Source organism: Geotrypetes seraphini, chromosome 12 (assembly GCF_902459505.1).
Source record: "Geotrypetes seraphini chromosome 12, aGeoSer1.1, whole genome shotgun sequence".
NCBI classification, from domain to species: Eukaryota; Metazoa; Chordata; class Amphibia; order Gymnophiona; family Dermophiidae; genus Geotrypetes; species Geotrypetes seraphini.
In genome coordinates, this window is record NC_047095.1 from 42756380 (window position 1) to 42773782 (window position 17403).

The following is a 17403-nucleotide window of genomic DNA, read 5'->3' on the forward strand; positions in this document are numbered from 1 at the left end:
CCAGTACAGCTTTTCCTTTTGCTGCTGTTGCTTCTTTGGACATCCTTGTCTATCTTTGCACACAGCTTTCCAGCTCTTTTATTCAAGTTGTACAGTATTGCAGTCTGTGCCAGCGGATGTTACCATATATAAAGAGAGGCATAACCAGTAGAAGAATGAAGGTGTTGATGCCCCTGTACAGGTCGTTGGTGAGGCCCCACTTGGAGTATTGTGTTCAGTTTTGGAGACCGTATCTGGCGAAGGTCACAGAAAGGCTTGAAGTGGTCCAGAGGAGGGTGATGAAAATGATAGGAGGTTTGCGACAAAAGACATATGAGGAGAGACAAGAAGCCCTGAATATGTATACCTTAGAGGAAAGGAGGGACAGGGGAGATATGATTCAGACAGTCAAATACTTGAAAGGTATTAACGTAGAACAAAATCTTTTCCAGAGAAAGGAAAATGGTAAAACCAGAGGACATAATTTGAGGTTGAGGAGTGGGAGACTCAAGAGCAATGCAAGGAAATCCTTCTTTACAGAGAGGGTGGTGGATGCCTAGAATGTGCTCCCGAGAGAGGTGGTGGAGAGGAAAACGGTGACGGAGTTCAAAAAAGCGTGGGATGAACACAGAGGATCTAGAATCAGAAAATAATAGTAAATATTGAAGAACTAAGGCCAGTACTGGGCAGACTTGCACAGTCTGTGTCTGTATATGGCCGTTTGGGGGAGGATGGGCTGGGGAGGGCTTCAATGGCTGGGAGGATGTAGATGGACTAGAGTGAGCTTTGACGGAGACTTCAGTAGTTGGAACCTAAGAACAGTACTGGGCAGAGCTTTAGATTCTTGCCCAGAAATAGCTAAGGAGAAGAAGGGGGAAACCCCCCCCCAAACAAATTTTTAGATTGAATCAGGTTTGGCAGACTAGATGGACCATCTTTATCTGCCACCATCTACTATGTTACTATGTTATATATACATGAATATAAACAGAGATTTTGGGCCCAAAAATGGGGGTTCTATATTTATATTCAAATATCCTTTGGATGATGGTGCTTTTTTACCTCCCTATCCCACCCGATGACCAACAATGCTATTTTCCACCCCTCTAGATATCTGGTACTGCTATCCTACACTCCCTTCCCTTGACTGGCATTGCTCTCTCTTCCCCCCTCCTCATGACCAGCACTGATATCCCCACTGTTGGCCATTGTTATCTCCTTCTCCCCCCTGATGACCAGCATGCCTATACCCCCCTCGTTGACTGGCACTCCTATCCTCCACTACCAAGTCCCCCCTGCCCCAGACCAACATTGCACTTATGGACGCAGGGAAGAGGTAGAGTTAGAAAGATAGATTTGAGATGGAGGCAGAAAAACTGAAGAAAACTGAATATGAAAATCGGTGCCAAAGAAGGATGTAGTGCACGAAGTGAAGGAGAGGAAAGAAACAGCAAATGCATAAGGAGGCCTTGGAAACAGAGTTAAGAGCACAGATGGAACAAGATGACCAGAAAAATAAAATCGCCAGTAGGAATCACCAAAGGTAGGAAAATAGTTTTTATTTTGAATTTAGTGATTGAAATATGTCAACTTTGAAAATTTACATCTGTTGTTTTTATATTTTGGACTGTTAAGAGCATAAGAATTGCCACTGCTGGGTCGGACCAGTGGTCTATCGTGCCTAGCTGTCCGCTCACGCAGCAGCCCCCAGGTCAAAGACCAGTACCCTAACTGAGACTAGCTCTACTAGCGCACTTCTTGTTCAGCAGGAACCTGTCCAACCCTGTCTTGAATCTCTGGAGGGTGCTCTCCCCTACGACAGACTCTGGAAGAGCATTCCAGTTTTCCACCACTCTCTGGGTGAAGAAGAACTTCCTTACATTCGTCCGGAATCTATCCTCTTTCAACTTTAGAGAGTGCCCTCTTGTTCTCCCTATCTTGGAGAGAGTGAACAACCTCTCCTTATTTACTAAGTCTATCCCCTTCAGTACCTTGAATGTTTCGATCATGTCCGCTCTCAATCTCCTCTGTTCGAGGGAGAAGAGGCCCAGTTTCTCCAATCTTTCGTTGTACGGCAGCTCCTCCAACCCCTTAACCATCTTGGTTGCTCTTCTCTGGATCCTCTCGAGTAGTACCATGTCCTTCTTCATGTACGGCGACCAGTGCTGTACACAGTACTCCAGGTGAGGGCGCACCGGTATAGCAAAGTGACATAATATGATAACCTTCTCCGATCTGTTCGTGATCCCCTTCTTTATCATTTCCTTTTGCCGCCACCGCACATTGTGCAGACGGCTTCATCGACTTGTCGATCAGAACTCCCAGGTCTCTTTCCTGGGAGGTCTCTCCAAGTACTGCCCCGGACATCCTGTATTCATGCCTGGGATTTTTGTTACCGACATGCATCACTTTACACTTATCCACGTTGAACCTCATCTGCCACGTCGATGCCCATTCCTCAAGCCTATTATGTCACTTTGCAGATCTTCACAGTCCCCCTGCGTCTTCACTACTCTGAATAACTTCGTATCGTCCGCAAATTTAATCATCTCACTCGTTGTACCTATGTCCAGATCGTTTATAAAGATGTTGAAGAGCATGGGTCCAAGCACTCAGCCCTACGGCATCCCACTGATGACGCTCTTCCAGTCCGAGTACTGTCCATTTACCCACCACCCTCTGTTTCCTATCCGCCAGCCAGTTTTTAATCCACATGTGTATTTCACCCTCGTTTCCATGGCTCACAATCTTCCGAAGTAGTTGTTCTTGCGGAACCTTGTCGAACACCTTCTGAAAATCCAGATATACAATGTCGACTGTCGCCCTTGTCTATCTGCCTGTTTATTCCCTCGAGGAAGTGCAGCAAGTTCGTCAAGCAAGATCGTCCTTTGCTGAAGCTGTGCTGACTGGTCCTCATCAGATTGTGTCCGTCGAGGGGATCAATGATATAGTCTTTTATCAGCGCCTCTACCATCTTTCCCGGTACCGAGGTCAGACTCACCGGTCTGTAGTTTCCTGGATCTCCCTTCAAATCTTTTTTGAAGATCAGCGTAACATTCGCCACCTTCCAGTCTTCTGGAATCTTTCCCGATTTTATTGACAGATTGTCTATTAGTTGAAGTAGTTCAGCTATAGTCCCTTTCAGTTCTTTTATGACCCTCGGATGGATGCCATCCGGTCCCAAAATCTCTTCCTTCCCTGGTTATTAGCTTGCTTCTCTAACCACTAGGCTGCTTCTCCAGCTGGGTAGAGGCTGAATCTGATGGAGTTGAAAATTATAATTTTGGCCCATTACTCTTCCCAAAAGGGATATGCTACAGTGTATATGATAGGTGTGAACAACCCCTGACTCAATTTGCTGCAATACTGATGTAATGTTAACAGAAACTAGGGTATCTAACAAATTTGGCAACCCTATAATGGATGATTTCCGAGTTGCTATTTTAGATCTAGTGCTTAGTGGAATGCCGAACTTGGTGTGAGAAGCAACAGTGTGGGGTCTGCTGAGTAATAGTGATGACATGATCAAATTTGAAGTGAAGACGCTAAGGAAATCTACTGTCATAACATTTAACTTTTGAAAGGACAACTAATGAAATGAAGAAATTGGTTTTAAAAAAAGAGCTAAAAGGAGCACCTGCAAAAATTTCCATTGTGGAAGCACAAACCAGATGTATCCCATGTATTAAAGGTGAAAAGAGGAATTAACAGCCAACATGGTTTAAAGGTGAAATGAAAGAGGCTGTTAGAGCCAAAAAGAATATCTTTCAAAAAAATGGAAAAAGTGTTAGAATGAAGAAATCAAGAAGCAGCGTAAGCACTGGCAAGTTAGATACAAAGCATTGATAAAGATTGCTAAAAGAGAATTTGAAAAGAAGCCTACCATTGAAGCTAAAACTCATAGTACATTAGAAGCAGAAAGCCTTTGAGGAAGTTAGATCATCAAGCATTAAAAAATATCTCTCAAGGAGGGCTTTGTAAGGAATCTACTTTGACCAGAAATGGATTTAAGGGTGACAGTATGGAGGAACTGAAACAAATCTTGGTGAACCCAAAAGATGCAGTAAGCCAACTTAATTTGCTCTCAAAGGCCTGACATCAAGGGGTATGTTTCTGACTTGTCTCGTCGTTCTTCAGATTATCCAGAGTCTTTTTTGTATATCATCCGATCCATGTCCTCCACCTCCTTGTAGAAGGTTTCCACCTGAAAGTATATTTTTCACAAGATTTATTAAACAGATGGGTGAAGCTTTGCCTATAAGTATGGAGTCAGAATCAGAGCCTTAAGCAGAGTTAAAGGAGGCTTTAGTGTCCTAAGGATTGTGTAAAAACTGGGAAATACTACTTTGTTCCAGTGGCTCCACGTAAGTTAGATACCTTAACATGATCGAGCTTCAACTGGCCACATCTGCAACAACAATCATTAGTTGTGGGTCAGCACTTAAGAAAGCAAACAGTTCTAGAACTTATGCCAGCATGCCATTAGGAAGAGAAGGAAAGACTCTGGATAATTTTGAACATAGAATATTCAAGAGCACTATGCTAACCAATATAATCCTCAATTTGAGAAAGACAACATACATTCCCATCCTCCCAGCCCACAGGAAATATATTTGTTTTCAACAGATCGTTGCAAATTGGAGAACTCCAGAAGTGGATCTCTTTGCTTCTCCCCACAATCACAAACTTCTGCTCCATGCTCTACACACCCAATTGCCTGGACTCAGATGCTTTCCTTCTTAACTGGAGGGACAGGTTTCTCTATGCTTTCCCCCCAATACGTCAACTCAGGAAGACACTACTCAAACTTTACCATGATTCTCATAGCACCTCAGTTGGTTTCCTTTTCTCTCACAATTCAGTATACAGGAACCCATCACACTTCAGGTCTTCCCAACACTTCTCATACAGAACGAGGACTCTCCTCTCCATCCCAATCTACGTTTGCTAGCTCTCACAGTATGGTGTCTCTCTATGAGCCAGAAGATACTTTTCCATTATCTGTATCAGTGTCAGCCATCATAGAAGCCTCTAACAGACCCTCTACTCAGCACTGCTATCGTTTCAAGTGGACTTGTTTCACAATCTGGTGTCATCTCAACTTGCTGCATCAGATAGCTTGTCTACTACCATCGGACTATCTTCTGCACCTCTTTAACTCTGGTCTTAAAATTACTTCAGTCAGAGTGCATCTCGGTACTATAAGTGCTTTCCATACACTTCTGGATAAAAGCCATTATCAGTATATTCTCTGGTTTCCAGATTCTTGAAAGGCTTTTTTCATACCAAACCACTAATCAAGCCTCCCCTAGTTGCTTGGGATCTCAACGCTCTACATTCCACTTTAATTAATCTTGCTAATCACCCCAGCAGTGCAAGCTGCCAGACAGAAGCAGTTTATCCAATTGCTTTGCTGACAGAGAAGGAGTTTTGGAGGAGTACAAAAACCACATCCTTTCAGAGCAGCATCTGACCAGCTGGCTGCATTTTCTGTGGCAGATCAGTCCAGACTGACAAGTTTATCACCCCCAGATCAGCAGATGGAGGCAGAGACCTGAAGTTTCTAATGACATCAGCACTATAATGAATGTACTGACTCCCGGAGTAGACTGATATGGTCGATCAAGAGATTTCTAGATGTGTGCAGTCCAAATCCTCTTGACTGCAGTAACTATTTCTACAGGGTGTTAAATCTTCTATAATCTGATATCTTCAACTCATCCTGAACCTTGCTGTAAAAGCAGGGACACGGTCACCATTGAGTGACTAAGGGATTCCTGAAAAATCGATCATTATCAGCAAGAAGAATCATTTGGTTATAAACTGCACTGTTTCCTGGCAAAGACATATTTATGGTTTTTAAATTTATTAAAAAATTTATAGACTGCCTAAAACTAAGTGGTTTACAGAGGAACATGCAAAATGTAAAACAAGACAGAATATAAATAAAGGACATTGTCTATCATATTCTGCATCTATCCAGGTACCATTTTTTTTTCCACAGTCGTTTTTTTAGATCCACCTTATATAGCATGATAAAGTGGTTCTTCACTCATTCCAAGTTCCTCCCGAAAATCACCTCCACCATTCTACAGTGCTTCCTGTCATCTTTCCAAGACCACATTCTCATCCTAATGAGGATGCACTCCACACACTTTGGACTGTAAACATGCTCTAGCTTATTTGGATTAGACCAAGCCTCACAGAACTTATACTCAGCTATTCCTATCATTTGATCCTAACAGACTTGAAACTATCACCAAGAGAACCATCTCCACATGGCTGGTGGACTGTAACTCCTTTTGCTATGCTCAGGCTGGTTTTGACGCTTGAAGGCCGTGTCACTGCACATAAAGTTTGAGCAATGGCAGCTTTAGTAACTCATCTGCATTCCACTCCCATTTAGGACATCTGTAAAGCTGAGCCACCTGGTCCTCAATTTATACCTTCACATCCCATGATTGTTTGGGGAATCATTCCAGACAGGATAATCGGTTCAACCAAGCAGTTCTACAAAATTTATTCTTCACTTAGATGCTAACTTCCATCCACCCTTTTGGTTTAGCTAGGTTTATGGTATTTGTCAATAACTCTTTTCAGAGGCATTATCCTAGCAGCTAGGGAGTCCCATATGTGAGCATATTTTCCAGGATCACCCCATCTTCCTGGCAACACCCCATAGTTATTCACCTGTAGCAGGTGTTATCCGATGACAGCAGGCAGATATTTTCACAACCCTCCACCTCCCCTAGTTGGCTTCTTTGCTTTGTTAATAAACTGATGATCCCACGAGCCGACAATGGGCAGGAAGGCACCAGCACATGCGCGGTATGGGTGGTCTTCATAAGACTTAGTGACAGTACACTTTTTCAAGGTCCATACCAGGGCTCCATGGATGATGTCGCCCATATGTGAGAATATCGGCCTGCTGTTCTCAGATAACACCTGCTACAAGTGATTAACTATGTTGTCTTGCCCTCCAAGTGGCTTTGTTTCCCTGTATGACTTAGGGGAGTGGAAGACCTGAACCAGAAATCAGACTCTTCTCCTTCTCGCTTTAATTTCTTTTGGACTTGTTTGCCTGTGAAAGCATTATCTATATGAAAGATTTTGTAATTGATTTTCTTTTCTTAGGGCTCCTCATCTGGGTAGGGAACTGGTCTGCAAAGAAAGCAAGAAAACTTTTAAAGCAACGATAGCCATGAGTCAGGAGTTTCCCCTGGAAATTGATTCGTAAGTTTATTCTCATTATATTAGAAAAGAAAACTAATACTAGTGCTATACTTGAAAGCCAATGTTCAAGATGAAGTTGGAAAAAAAACACATTTTATGAGCCATTGAAAGGCAGATGTAAAAGTAAAACCTTCATATGTGAACACATTAAATAGAAATATTACTTTTTAATGAGTTAAATACAAATGTCCAACTGGTCATTGGTTCACGAAGTGGTAATTAATGCAGAATAAAACTATAGGAATATTGTATTGTCTTTTCACACTTCTATGGCTAATATTACACATTGTACATTTTCTACTAGCCCAGACTATTCCTCTTTACCCAACTGTAAATTCTTCATTACCACTTTATTTTTAAACTAATAACTGCTGAAGTGGAGCAAGCACATTCTAAGAACACCTACCAGGGATCAAACACCTTGCTTGGTGCAGCCTACAGATGTGCCTATGATGCTGCCAGAAGTCCTGTTTTCTCCAGTTTCTTATCACTACTTCTGCCAGTGGGATGTTTGATGGTATAGCTATGAAAGGATTTAAATCCTTCTTCAGTAGCGAAGGCATAGGATTCTGTACCATAGCTATTGCTTTCGATTAATTGCGAATCTGTAGAAGGGTATCACTCAAACTCTGAAGTGAACTACTCCACTTCTGTAGTGGAGAACAGCTTCCTTTTCAGTTTTTCTTCTGCAAGTGAACTCAGAAGGTGTGTTCTGATCTGCTCTGCTTTCTTTTATTGTTTTGGGGTATTTTTCCATTGGTTTCAAATTTTCTGTGTTGCTTCGGTGCTCAGAGGTCCCCTTCTTGAGCTTACTCCGCTGGTGAAAGGATGTAGCCATGTATGGGTGGACTCAGTCAGTCCATCCACTCTTTGAGTACCTGTGGAGCCAGCCTGCATTCTGTCCCATAAGGAGCTCAGGTCTGTTCTCCTGGGAGCTGGCTTAAGATCAGGCTGTGTGGCCCCTGTGTATCAACCCTCTGTGAAGTTTCTCCCCTAGATGCATTGCATGGATTTTCGGGGATGGGAGTCCCTGATGAGGGTCCATCCGACTGGCAGCTAGAAGATCTCCAGTGGTGACCTTGTTACTGGTTATTACTGGTTGTTACTGGTTATCTCCGAGGCAGAAATCCTTTCCCTGCAGGCAAGCTGCTGCAAGCTGACTGGCACCAGAAGTCAGTGAGTTCTCCCATTCCCTATGGGGAAAATCGGGGGTAGGTAAAGTCAGATTTGAGGGTTTCTGGTGTTGGGTCAAGTTCTCCCACCTCCAAAACCCTTTTTCAACATTTTTACATTATTTATTTTTCAATTAATCTCCTCTGGGACCATTTTTGGTGCAAATTTTCTGACAGTGGCCATCTTGGATTTTTATCAATTTTTTTTTTCCAAAATCCTTTTTTCTGCCTCAAAACCCCTTGTTTTTTGCCTAGGAGATCCTGCCAATTTTCCAGGGGTCCAGACAGAGATCTGGCAGTTAAAGGTGCCAGCAACCCTCGGGTTCCCGCTGTGGCTCTGTCTCCAAGAAGCCACAATGATGCCAGGGCTACAGCCACCCCTCCTCACATCAAAGGGCAGTTGTTGGCTTTCCAGAAGGAATGGGAACAGATTTTGTCTGACTGTTGGGTTTTGGACGTTATTTGGGAGGAGCAAAAGATTGAGTTTTCTCAGCTTCCTCCAGATCTGTTCCTCGACTCTTCAACTGGATGGACGGAAAAGGAGGCCAGAGTCCAAGTGACAGGTCAACGACTCTTGGACATTCATGCCATAGAACCAGTTCCAAAGAAGAATGGGGCTAAGGCAAATACTCATATTTCATAGTGCCTAAGAAAGGCATAGAAGATTGGAGTCCCATTCTGACTTGAAGTCAGTAAACAAGGCCTCAATGACCTTCACTTTCGCATGGAGACGGTCTGCTCTATTATAGTGGCAGTGGTTCCGGGGTAATTCCTAGCCTCTCTGGATTTAAAGGAGGCATATCTTCATAACCACATCTTCCCAGATCACAGGAAATATCTAAGATTCCACGTTCTTCAGCGACACTTCCAATTTGTGGCACTCTCATTTGGTTTGGCCACTGCTCTAAAAACCTTTACCAAGGTGATAGTGGATGTAGCAGCATGTAAGAACATAAGAATAGCTTTACTGGGTCAAACCAATGGTCCATCAAGCCCAGTAGCTCATTCTCACGGTGGCCAATCCAGGTCACTAGTACCTGGCCAAAACCCAAAGAATAGCAACACTCCATGCTACTGATCCAGGGCAAGCAGTGGCTTGCCCCATTTCTTTCTCAATAACATACTATGGACTTTTCCTCCAGGAAATTGTCCAGACTCTTCTTAAAACCAGCTATGCTATCCGTTCCTACACAGGATGGGCATCCAGGTGCATCTCACAATGGGAAAGCGAGTACATAGTGTGGCATATAGTGAATCTCCTCTGGAGCCTTGGTTGGATAGTCAACTTCGGAAAAAAATCACCTTCAGCCAACTCAATGCTTGGAATATCTGGGATAAGAAATGTAACTCTACTGCAGGAAACGAACCCTTTACTATCCCATTCTCCAAATGCTCACGATTCACTCTGCCAACCCTTCAAGAAATTAAGAGATGCCTAAACTCAATAAACATCAAAGGAACCAGCAATGAAGTTTCAGGAGAAAAGGAGGAATAACAATTCTTCTCAGTTTTTGGCCCATGTATACTAGACCTGGACAAATCTAGCTTAGCTTCTGGATCCCTACCAAAACAGTGGAAAGAATCAATCATTTACCCTAGAATTAAGGACCATAAAATCAGTGTCCAAGAAATATCTAATTATCGGCCTTTAGCTAACATTCCCTTTTTAGCTAAGTTTACTGAAAAAATTGTCTTCTCACAAATCACCACCTTCATCGACCAAACAAAGGTCCTGCCCCCTAACCAAACTTTCACTCATAGGTCTGACCACAAAAATACTTTACCATCTCGATCACCATCAGTCAGTTCTGCTCATCTCTCCTCTGCATTTGACACAATTGATCACAAACTCCTGCTGTCACGTCTCCAAAAAATTGAAATCTCAGACCAAGTCAAGGACTGATTTTCCTCCTTTTTTTCCAAAAGATCAAAGTAGTTTTCAACACCTCTTCATCAGAAACTTTTATAAACAAACATGGTATCCCACAAGGCTCCATCTTATCCCTTCTGCTCTTTAATATCTTTATGGCACCACTCTTAACTCTTGGCCAATCCATCGGCTTTACAATATTTGCATATGCGGATGATGTACAGTTGATTCATTCAATTAACCTTAATGACCCAGATGAAATAATACTTATTAATCAGAAATTGGAGAAAGTCAAATTATGGCTAGATTCAAATATGCTAGCTCTCAACATGGAAAAGTCCAAAGTAATTATCATCCCCATCAAAGAAGGTCTGTCGATCCAGGCTCCTCTTAAACTCAACTTCTTGACCATTAAAATTGTAAACTCCTTAAAATTACTGGGGATCACCTTCGATAGCAAATTTACCTATCATTTTCACATTAGTACTGTAGTTCAACATTGTTTTCATAGATTGTGAATGATCAGATCACTTGCTAAATTGTTAGAACCTTCTTCTTTAAACATACTAATAATCCATTCCTTAGTAATATCATGTATTGATTATTGCAATGCCCTCTATAAAGGCATAACAAAAAAAGAACTAAGATGCCTCCAAATTGTGCAAAACACCGCAATAAAGATTATATTTAACGCTAAAAAATACGACTACGTTTCCCCCCTCCTGTGCAAAGCACACTGGTTGCCCATTGAACACCAGGATTAATTAGAAAATTCTATTACTTACATTCAAGACACGCCAAAGAAACCAACCAGAATTTATTAACAGCTTACTAATTCCCTACTGTCCATTTAAAACACTTCGTTCTATGACACAAAACCTTCTTGCAGTCCCATCTCTAAAGCATATTAACACGATAAGACCAAATAACTTTGCAGTGACTGCGCCATTGCTTTGGAATTCTATTCCTAAACACATTTGTGAAGAAGTATCTCTGCTTCAGTTTAAAGCAAAGCTAAAAACATTTCTGTTTCAAGACGCATTTGATACCTAATTGCCCTTGTAAGGGCTAAACACATGTTGACTACAGATGGCAACATCCTTCCCCTCCATGTCATTTTTTTCCTTAATTGTTCTCTTTTTTAAAATATTGTAGTTCCTCCCCTTTTTCCATTTGTTTCTGTCCGTCATTGTTTGAATTTATTATGTAGATTCTGTTTGTCAAATGTTCACCCCTATTTTATATGATGAAAGTTTATTGTTTGTTTTTTTTGTTTTTTATTATATACTGCTCAGAAGTCTGATTGAGCGGTATAAGAAATTTTAAATAAACTTGAAACATGGTGCAGGGCAGGCCATGTTTTTCTTCCTGAGCCATGCAAATATAAATTCAGGAAGCAGATCTTAGAGATCCTGGCTTTACTGTGCCCGACAGCCTGGTATTACCTTCAGGCACTGGGCTTGATGGTGGCCTCCTTGGAAGTTGTCTCATAGGCGAGAGCACATATGAAACTACTCCAGGATTCTTCTTTTCAGGTGATCACTGCAACACCACTCCCTGCAGATGCAGCACCCCTGTACTTTAGGGGCAAATTTCAGCTTGCGTTGGTGGCTCCAGGGGGATGCCTTATCGAGGGGCATGCTTCTCAGAATGAACTCGTGGTTGACCCATATGACCGACGCCAGCCTGAGCAGCTGGGGGGCCCACTGTTGGGGTCGCCCGCTCCAGGGAAGGTGGACCTCATTGGAAAGCAAGTGGTTCATAAACCATCTGGAACTGAGAGCCATTTTTTGTGCTGAAGGAGTTGCAATCATTCCTAACAGGAAAGGCAGTCAGAGTGTTTTTGGACAATGCGATAGCTTATGTAAACAAACAAGGAGGCACGAGAAGCGTTCCCCATACACCTGGAGGCACAGATGTTGTTCCAGTGGGCGGAAGCTCACTTACAAGCCCTCTCGGCTGCCCATGTGGCAGGACTAGAGTACATCCAGACTGATTTCTTCAGATGATCTGGGGGAGTGGTCTCTCCCGGAGGGCGTTCACGCAGCACTGGGGAAGACCTGACATGGATCTCATGACCACAGCCAAGAATGGGAAGACAGTCTGCTTCTACAGTCGAAGGGCCGAACCAGGAAGTGCAGGGCTGGAAGCCCTCGTTAAGTCCTGGTCCACCAAACTTCTGCTCTGTGTTTCCACTTTGGGCCATAGTGGACCAGATCATCCCCAGAACAGCGAATCCTCAGGGACTGATGATTCTGGTAGCTCCGGACTGGCCCCGCAGGCCTTGGTATGCAGATCTGGTATGTCTGCAAAGAGGCAGGTGTCTCAAGCTGCTGGTTCATCTGGAGCTCCTCACTCAAGGCCCAGTTCCCATGGAGAATCCAAAGTGCTTTTGTCTTACGCCATAGCTCTTGAGTGCATGGCCCTAACTCTTAAGGGTTATGTATACCGCTTTGCCAGTTTTTGAAAGCAGTATATCAAATTTTAATGCACTTGGAAACTTGCTAAAGAAGCCTGCAACATTTGCAGCTCATAGAAACATAGATGCGAAAACCTAGAAAGCTTTCCAGTCATGATGTGTCTAGGAGCAGGTGAGAGGGCTCCCATTCCAGTGATTCTAGCATTCTTGCAAGCCGGTCTTTAAAAAGGCCTAGCAGTTTAGTCTCTTAAGGTTCAGTTAGCCGACCTCTCATGCTTTAGGGCTTGGAGAGGCATGAAGTCACTGGTGTCTCACCCATACGTAACTTGTTTTTTGAGGGAGTACTCAGATTGCTTCCCCCACTGCATAGCCCATTCCTGTCTTGAGACCTATCTCGAGCTCCAAATGAGCCCCTGCTGGACATGTCCCTCTTGATTCTTACGGTTAAGACCGTGTTTTTGGGTGCCATAGTTTCGATACGGCAGATCTCAGAGTTATAGCCCCTCTCCTGTAGTGAATCCTTCCTCAGGTTTACAGAGTCTGGTGTTTCTTTGTGGATGGTACCTTCCTTTCTACTGAAGGTGGTTTCTACCATCTATGTCAATCAGGAAATTTGTTTACCTGCCTTTCACTGGGTTTGGCGAAACGGAACAGGATTTTACAGAGGTTGGATGTTCACAGTCCTACTCCACTGATTCTTGCCTCTGCTGAGCAGTCAGTCGAGGCAGGGCAAGCCAGCCTCCAAGCTTTGCTTGCTAGATGGATTCGTATGGCAATTTTTTCTTCTTACATTACCTTTGGTAAACAGTCTTCTATCTTCATTGCAGCTCATTCGACTAAAGATGTGGCTGCTTCCTGGGCAGAGTCCCGGGCTGCTTTTCCTGATGAGCAGCTACTTGGTCTACTCTACACCTTTTATGAGGTTTTACAGAGTGAATGTGGCGGCCCAAGAGGATGCCGCATTTGTGTCCTCGGTTCTGTGGACAGGCTTGTCTGGCACTGGTTTGGTACGGCAGCTTCAGTACAAAATCCTATATTTTTGCAAAAAGAATGGAAGAGTAAGTTCTTACCTCGTTAATTTTCTTTCTGTTATAAGGCACAGGATTTCATATGGCCCATCCTGTGCAGACTTCTGATTTACTTGTTTACTGTATGGGACATTGCTGGTCTCCATCACAGGACTTCTTTTCCTCTCATTTGGAAAAGTTTTTTAAAAAAGCTATTCTCCTTAACCTTTGGGGTCCTTATAAGATAGTACTAGTTGCACAAAGCAGGATGCTTCCTGGATATGCCTAAGTTTGAGTTGCGGCTCCTTATGTGGTAATGACTGCAAAACACACACTCAAACATTAATTGCCAAATTTAATTAATTTTAAGTATTGGGAAAGTAAAATGTTCTCTGGACTTTAGGAAAAAATTCAGATTCTTCACATGAAGCAAGACCCTTTAAATATAGATGTTTGTGTTTATTAAAAACTTTATATACCTCATAATTGCCAAAAAGGATCCAAGCAGTTTACAATATATATTACAAAGTAAATTTAGAAAAGAACTCCAAGAATAGAAAAGGAAAGAGTAAAACAGAAATCTCTTTTTTTTTCCCAAATGCATAAAATTCTATGACAATCAAATATCAATAATAAAATTAACTAATTAATACAAATTAAAAATATTCTTAAAAAAAAATCCATGACTACATAAATACAGATAAAAATATAGTATTTGCTCTCCTCCCCTAGAAAGTTGTACACTAAAACTGCGATAGAAATTTCTTTAAGCAAAATTGTCAAAATCCCTTGTTTTGGGCAGTTGAGATGCACCTAGGAGTTAAGTTCCTATACCTCAGTACTTTGGTTCTCAGTGTAAAAGCCGGGGTACACTCTTCTGAGTTTGTCACCATACTGTGTAAAAAATCACTGGGATTCTCCTGCAGTGGGTTTTCAGTACCAGGCTTCTTCTTCCACCACCACCTAATTCAAGCTCTCTCTTAACCTAAATCCACAAAAGATCTTGCCAGGCTTCTCTTTTGTTTAGTACTTAGCCTCACCGACTTAGGGCAGCTTCACTCCTTAAGACAGTGATTATGGCCTAGACCAGGGGTAGGCAATTCCGGTCCTCGAGAGCCAAAGCCAGGTCAGGTTTTCAGGATATCCACAATGAATATGTATGAGATGGATTTGCATGCAATGCCTCCTAGAGATGCAAATCTATCTCATGCATATTTATTGTGGATATCCTGAAAACTTGACCTGGCTCTGGCTCTCGAGGACCGGAATTGCCTACCCCTGGTCTAGGCAATCTACAGGAAAGCCCTCTCTCAGGCTGCATCTGAGCCCCCCTTAGAATTCTACAGCAATTCCATTTTTCTTTGGACATTTGGAAGAAAACACAAGATCCCAGAGACGGGGTCTTTTCTAAATTTTTCCCAATCTCCTATTATCTCACCCTGCAGAGCAAGGTCAGAAACTCATTTGCAAAAATAGGGGAATTTTTAGCAATCCGCTTATATACTTTTTCTCCCATTACAAGCAAAATACTTGAATAATACTACAGAATGTTCTGTTTTATAAGCTATGACTCAGAATTTTGCAGGTTCTGGAAGCACTAGTTTAATTATGGTTTCTGGTCTCACTTGAAACATTTGTAAAACAGTTTGACTTTTTTTTTTTTTTTTTAAATTAAAACTGAACTTGTAAAATTGTTTTTTCAGGTTATTGAATGTTTTAGAAGTAATTGCACCATTCAAGCACTTTAACAAACTTCGAGAATTTGTTCAATTGAAGCTTCCACCAGGATTTCCTGTAAAGCTAGGTAATCTGCATCTCAGCTCTTATTCTATTCATTTGCAGTGGCATACTTTTCAACTATTACATTAGATACACCTAAGGCAGGGGTAGGCAATTCCGGTCCTTGAGAGCCAGAGCCAGGTCAGGTTTTCAGGATATCCACAATGAATATGTATGAGATGGATTTGCGTGCACTGCCTCCTTGAGATGCAAATCTATCTCATGCATATTTATTGTGGATATCCTGAAAACCTGACCTGGCTTCAGCTCTCGAGGACCAGAATTGCCTACCCCTGACCTAAGGGAATTGTTTGGAACCCATGTGGGTTGGGGCAATTCTGGACTTAGTGCTTACAAATGGGGAAAGAGTTTCTGATGTTACTGTGGTTTTAATATTAAGACAAGTGTAGAGAGGGCTTAGTCAAAAGTAAAGGTTCTAGACTTTAAAAAAAAAACAAAAAACTAACTTTGTTCAGATGGGTGATTATGTCAAGGAATTGTTGTCTGGATGCAATAGGTGAATAAAAATAATAAAGTACTGATTTATCATTTATTTTCACTTATTGCATCACATGCTAAGTTAGGCACAAAAAAATCTCCAAACAATCTATGAAAGATATTGAGTCCATATATGGGGTGTTAATATATGCTGTTACAGCTGTTCACTTCTGGCCCTCTGAGGCTTTTTTTCTTCCATTTTAGGTAGATTGAGATCAGTTTTGTTTAATTTTGCTGTGCAAGTCTTTGATCTTTTGTTGTGTTTGTCTATTTTTAAATAGTTTGCACATAATTTCCTGCATAGTTAAAAACATGCGTAATTATGTGATTCTGCCTAATTTGCCTTGGACCCCCCCTTGGATTCCTGTCATCCTCCTGCCCCATCCCCTCCCCCCACTTCTAAAGGCAGGAGTGATGCCTTTGGCAACACCCCATCAACATCTCCCCTGACTCCTTCCCATGCCATCCACCACCTAAAAAAGGCAGGAGTAATGTCAACTTTCAAAATGGTTGCCCCATAACTTCTAGTAGTGCTTTGGGATGCACCGTTGGAGATCAGTTTGTCAAACAAGGTTGGAGGCAGCTGTAAGGGAGCTATGATCCTTTCTTGCTGCTTCTTGCCTTATAACAAAGACCATTAATATTTTTTAGTATCCTGGTTTACATAATTTGGAAGGAATTATCTCTAGAAACTCATCTTTCTACTTCAAAGCAAATTCATGCATTTTAGGAAGTTAAAATATACAAAATGAAATGACAAAACCTTATTTTCTCTGAAGAAAAGAGAAACAGTGAATGTTAATGCATCACAGCCATGCACTACTATAGGAAGAACATTCTCTATGAAATTTCCTTGTGTTGCAATGAGTAGTTCAGTTGTCCTTGAATAGCAATATACAGATGCTTTGATTTATATTTTCTATATACATAAATGCTATATACTATATACAAAAGTGACAGGAAATGCTAACAGTATGCATGGATTCTTGTTTATTTATTTGTACTTGAGATAACTGCAAATTATCCTTAAAGGCATCTATGCGGTTTACAAAAAAAAGGGAAGGAAAAGAAGGTAATACCAACTTTGTGTAGATCATTAAGATCTCGGTTCAGGTGTGTTTTGTTTCTGGGCACCTTCAAGGATGTCTGGAAGAAGGAAGTAGTTGAGTAGAACTACTAAGGGCTCCTTTTATCAAGGTGCGCTGCAGGGGTTAGCACGTCGGACATTTCATCACACGCAAACCCCCGCGGCAAGCCCAAAAACTAATGCCTCGTCAATGGAAGCGTTAGCGATTAGTGCGGCAGGCAGTTTAACATGTTAAGCCCCTACCACACCTTGATAAAAGGAGCCCTAAGAGTACAAGGCATGTAACACAAACCATGTGCCAAGAGGCTTCAAGAACTGAGGCCCAGATTCTCAAAACTTTAACGCCGTCACTAAACTGT

At 42.0% G+C, this 17403-nt stretch overlaps 1 protein-coding gene across 1 annotated transcript in view; it reads left to right on the top strand.

Moving 5' to 3' along the window:
• ANKRD13C (ankyrin repeat domain 13C) overlaps positions 1–17403 on the top strand; it is a 75167-nt gene that overhangs the window by 52035 nt on the left and 5729 nt on the right. The window contains exons 11-12 of the mRNA XM_033916600.1: positions 7114–7212; positions 15384–15484. Coding sequence (XP_033772491.1) covers positions 7114–7212; positions 15384–15484 — 200 coding nt within the window. The remainder of the gene's footprint in view (positions 1–7113; positions 7213–15383; positions 15485–17403) is intronic.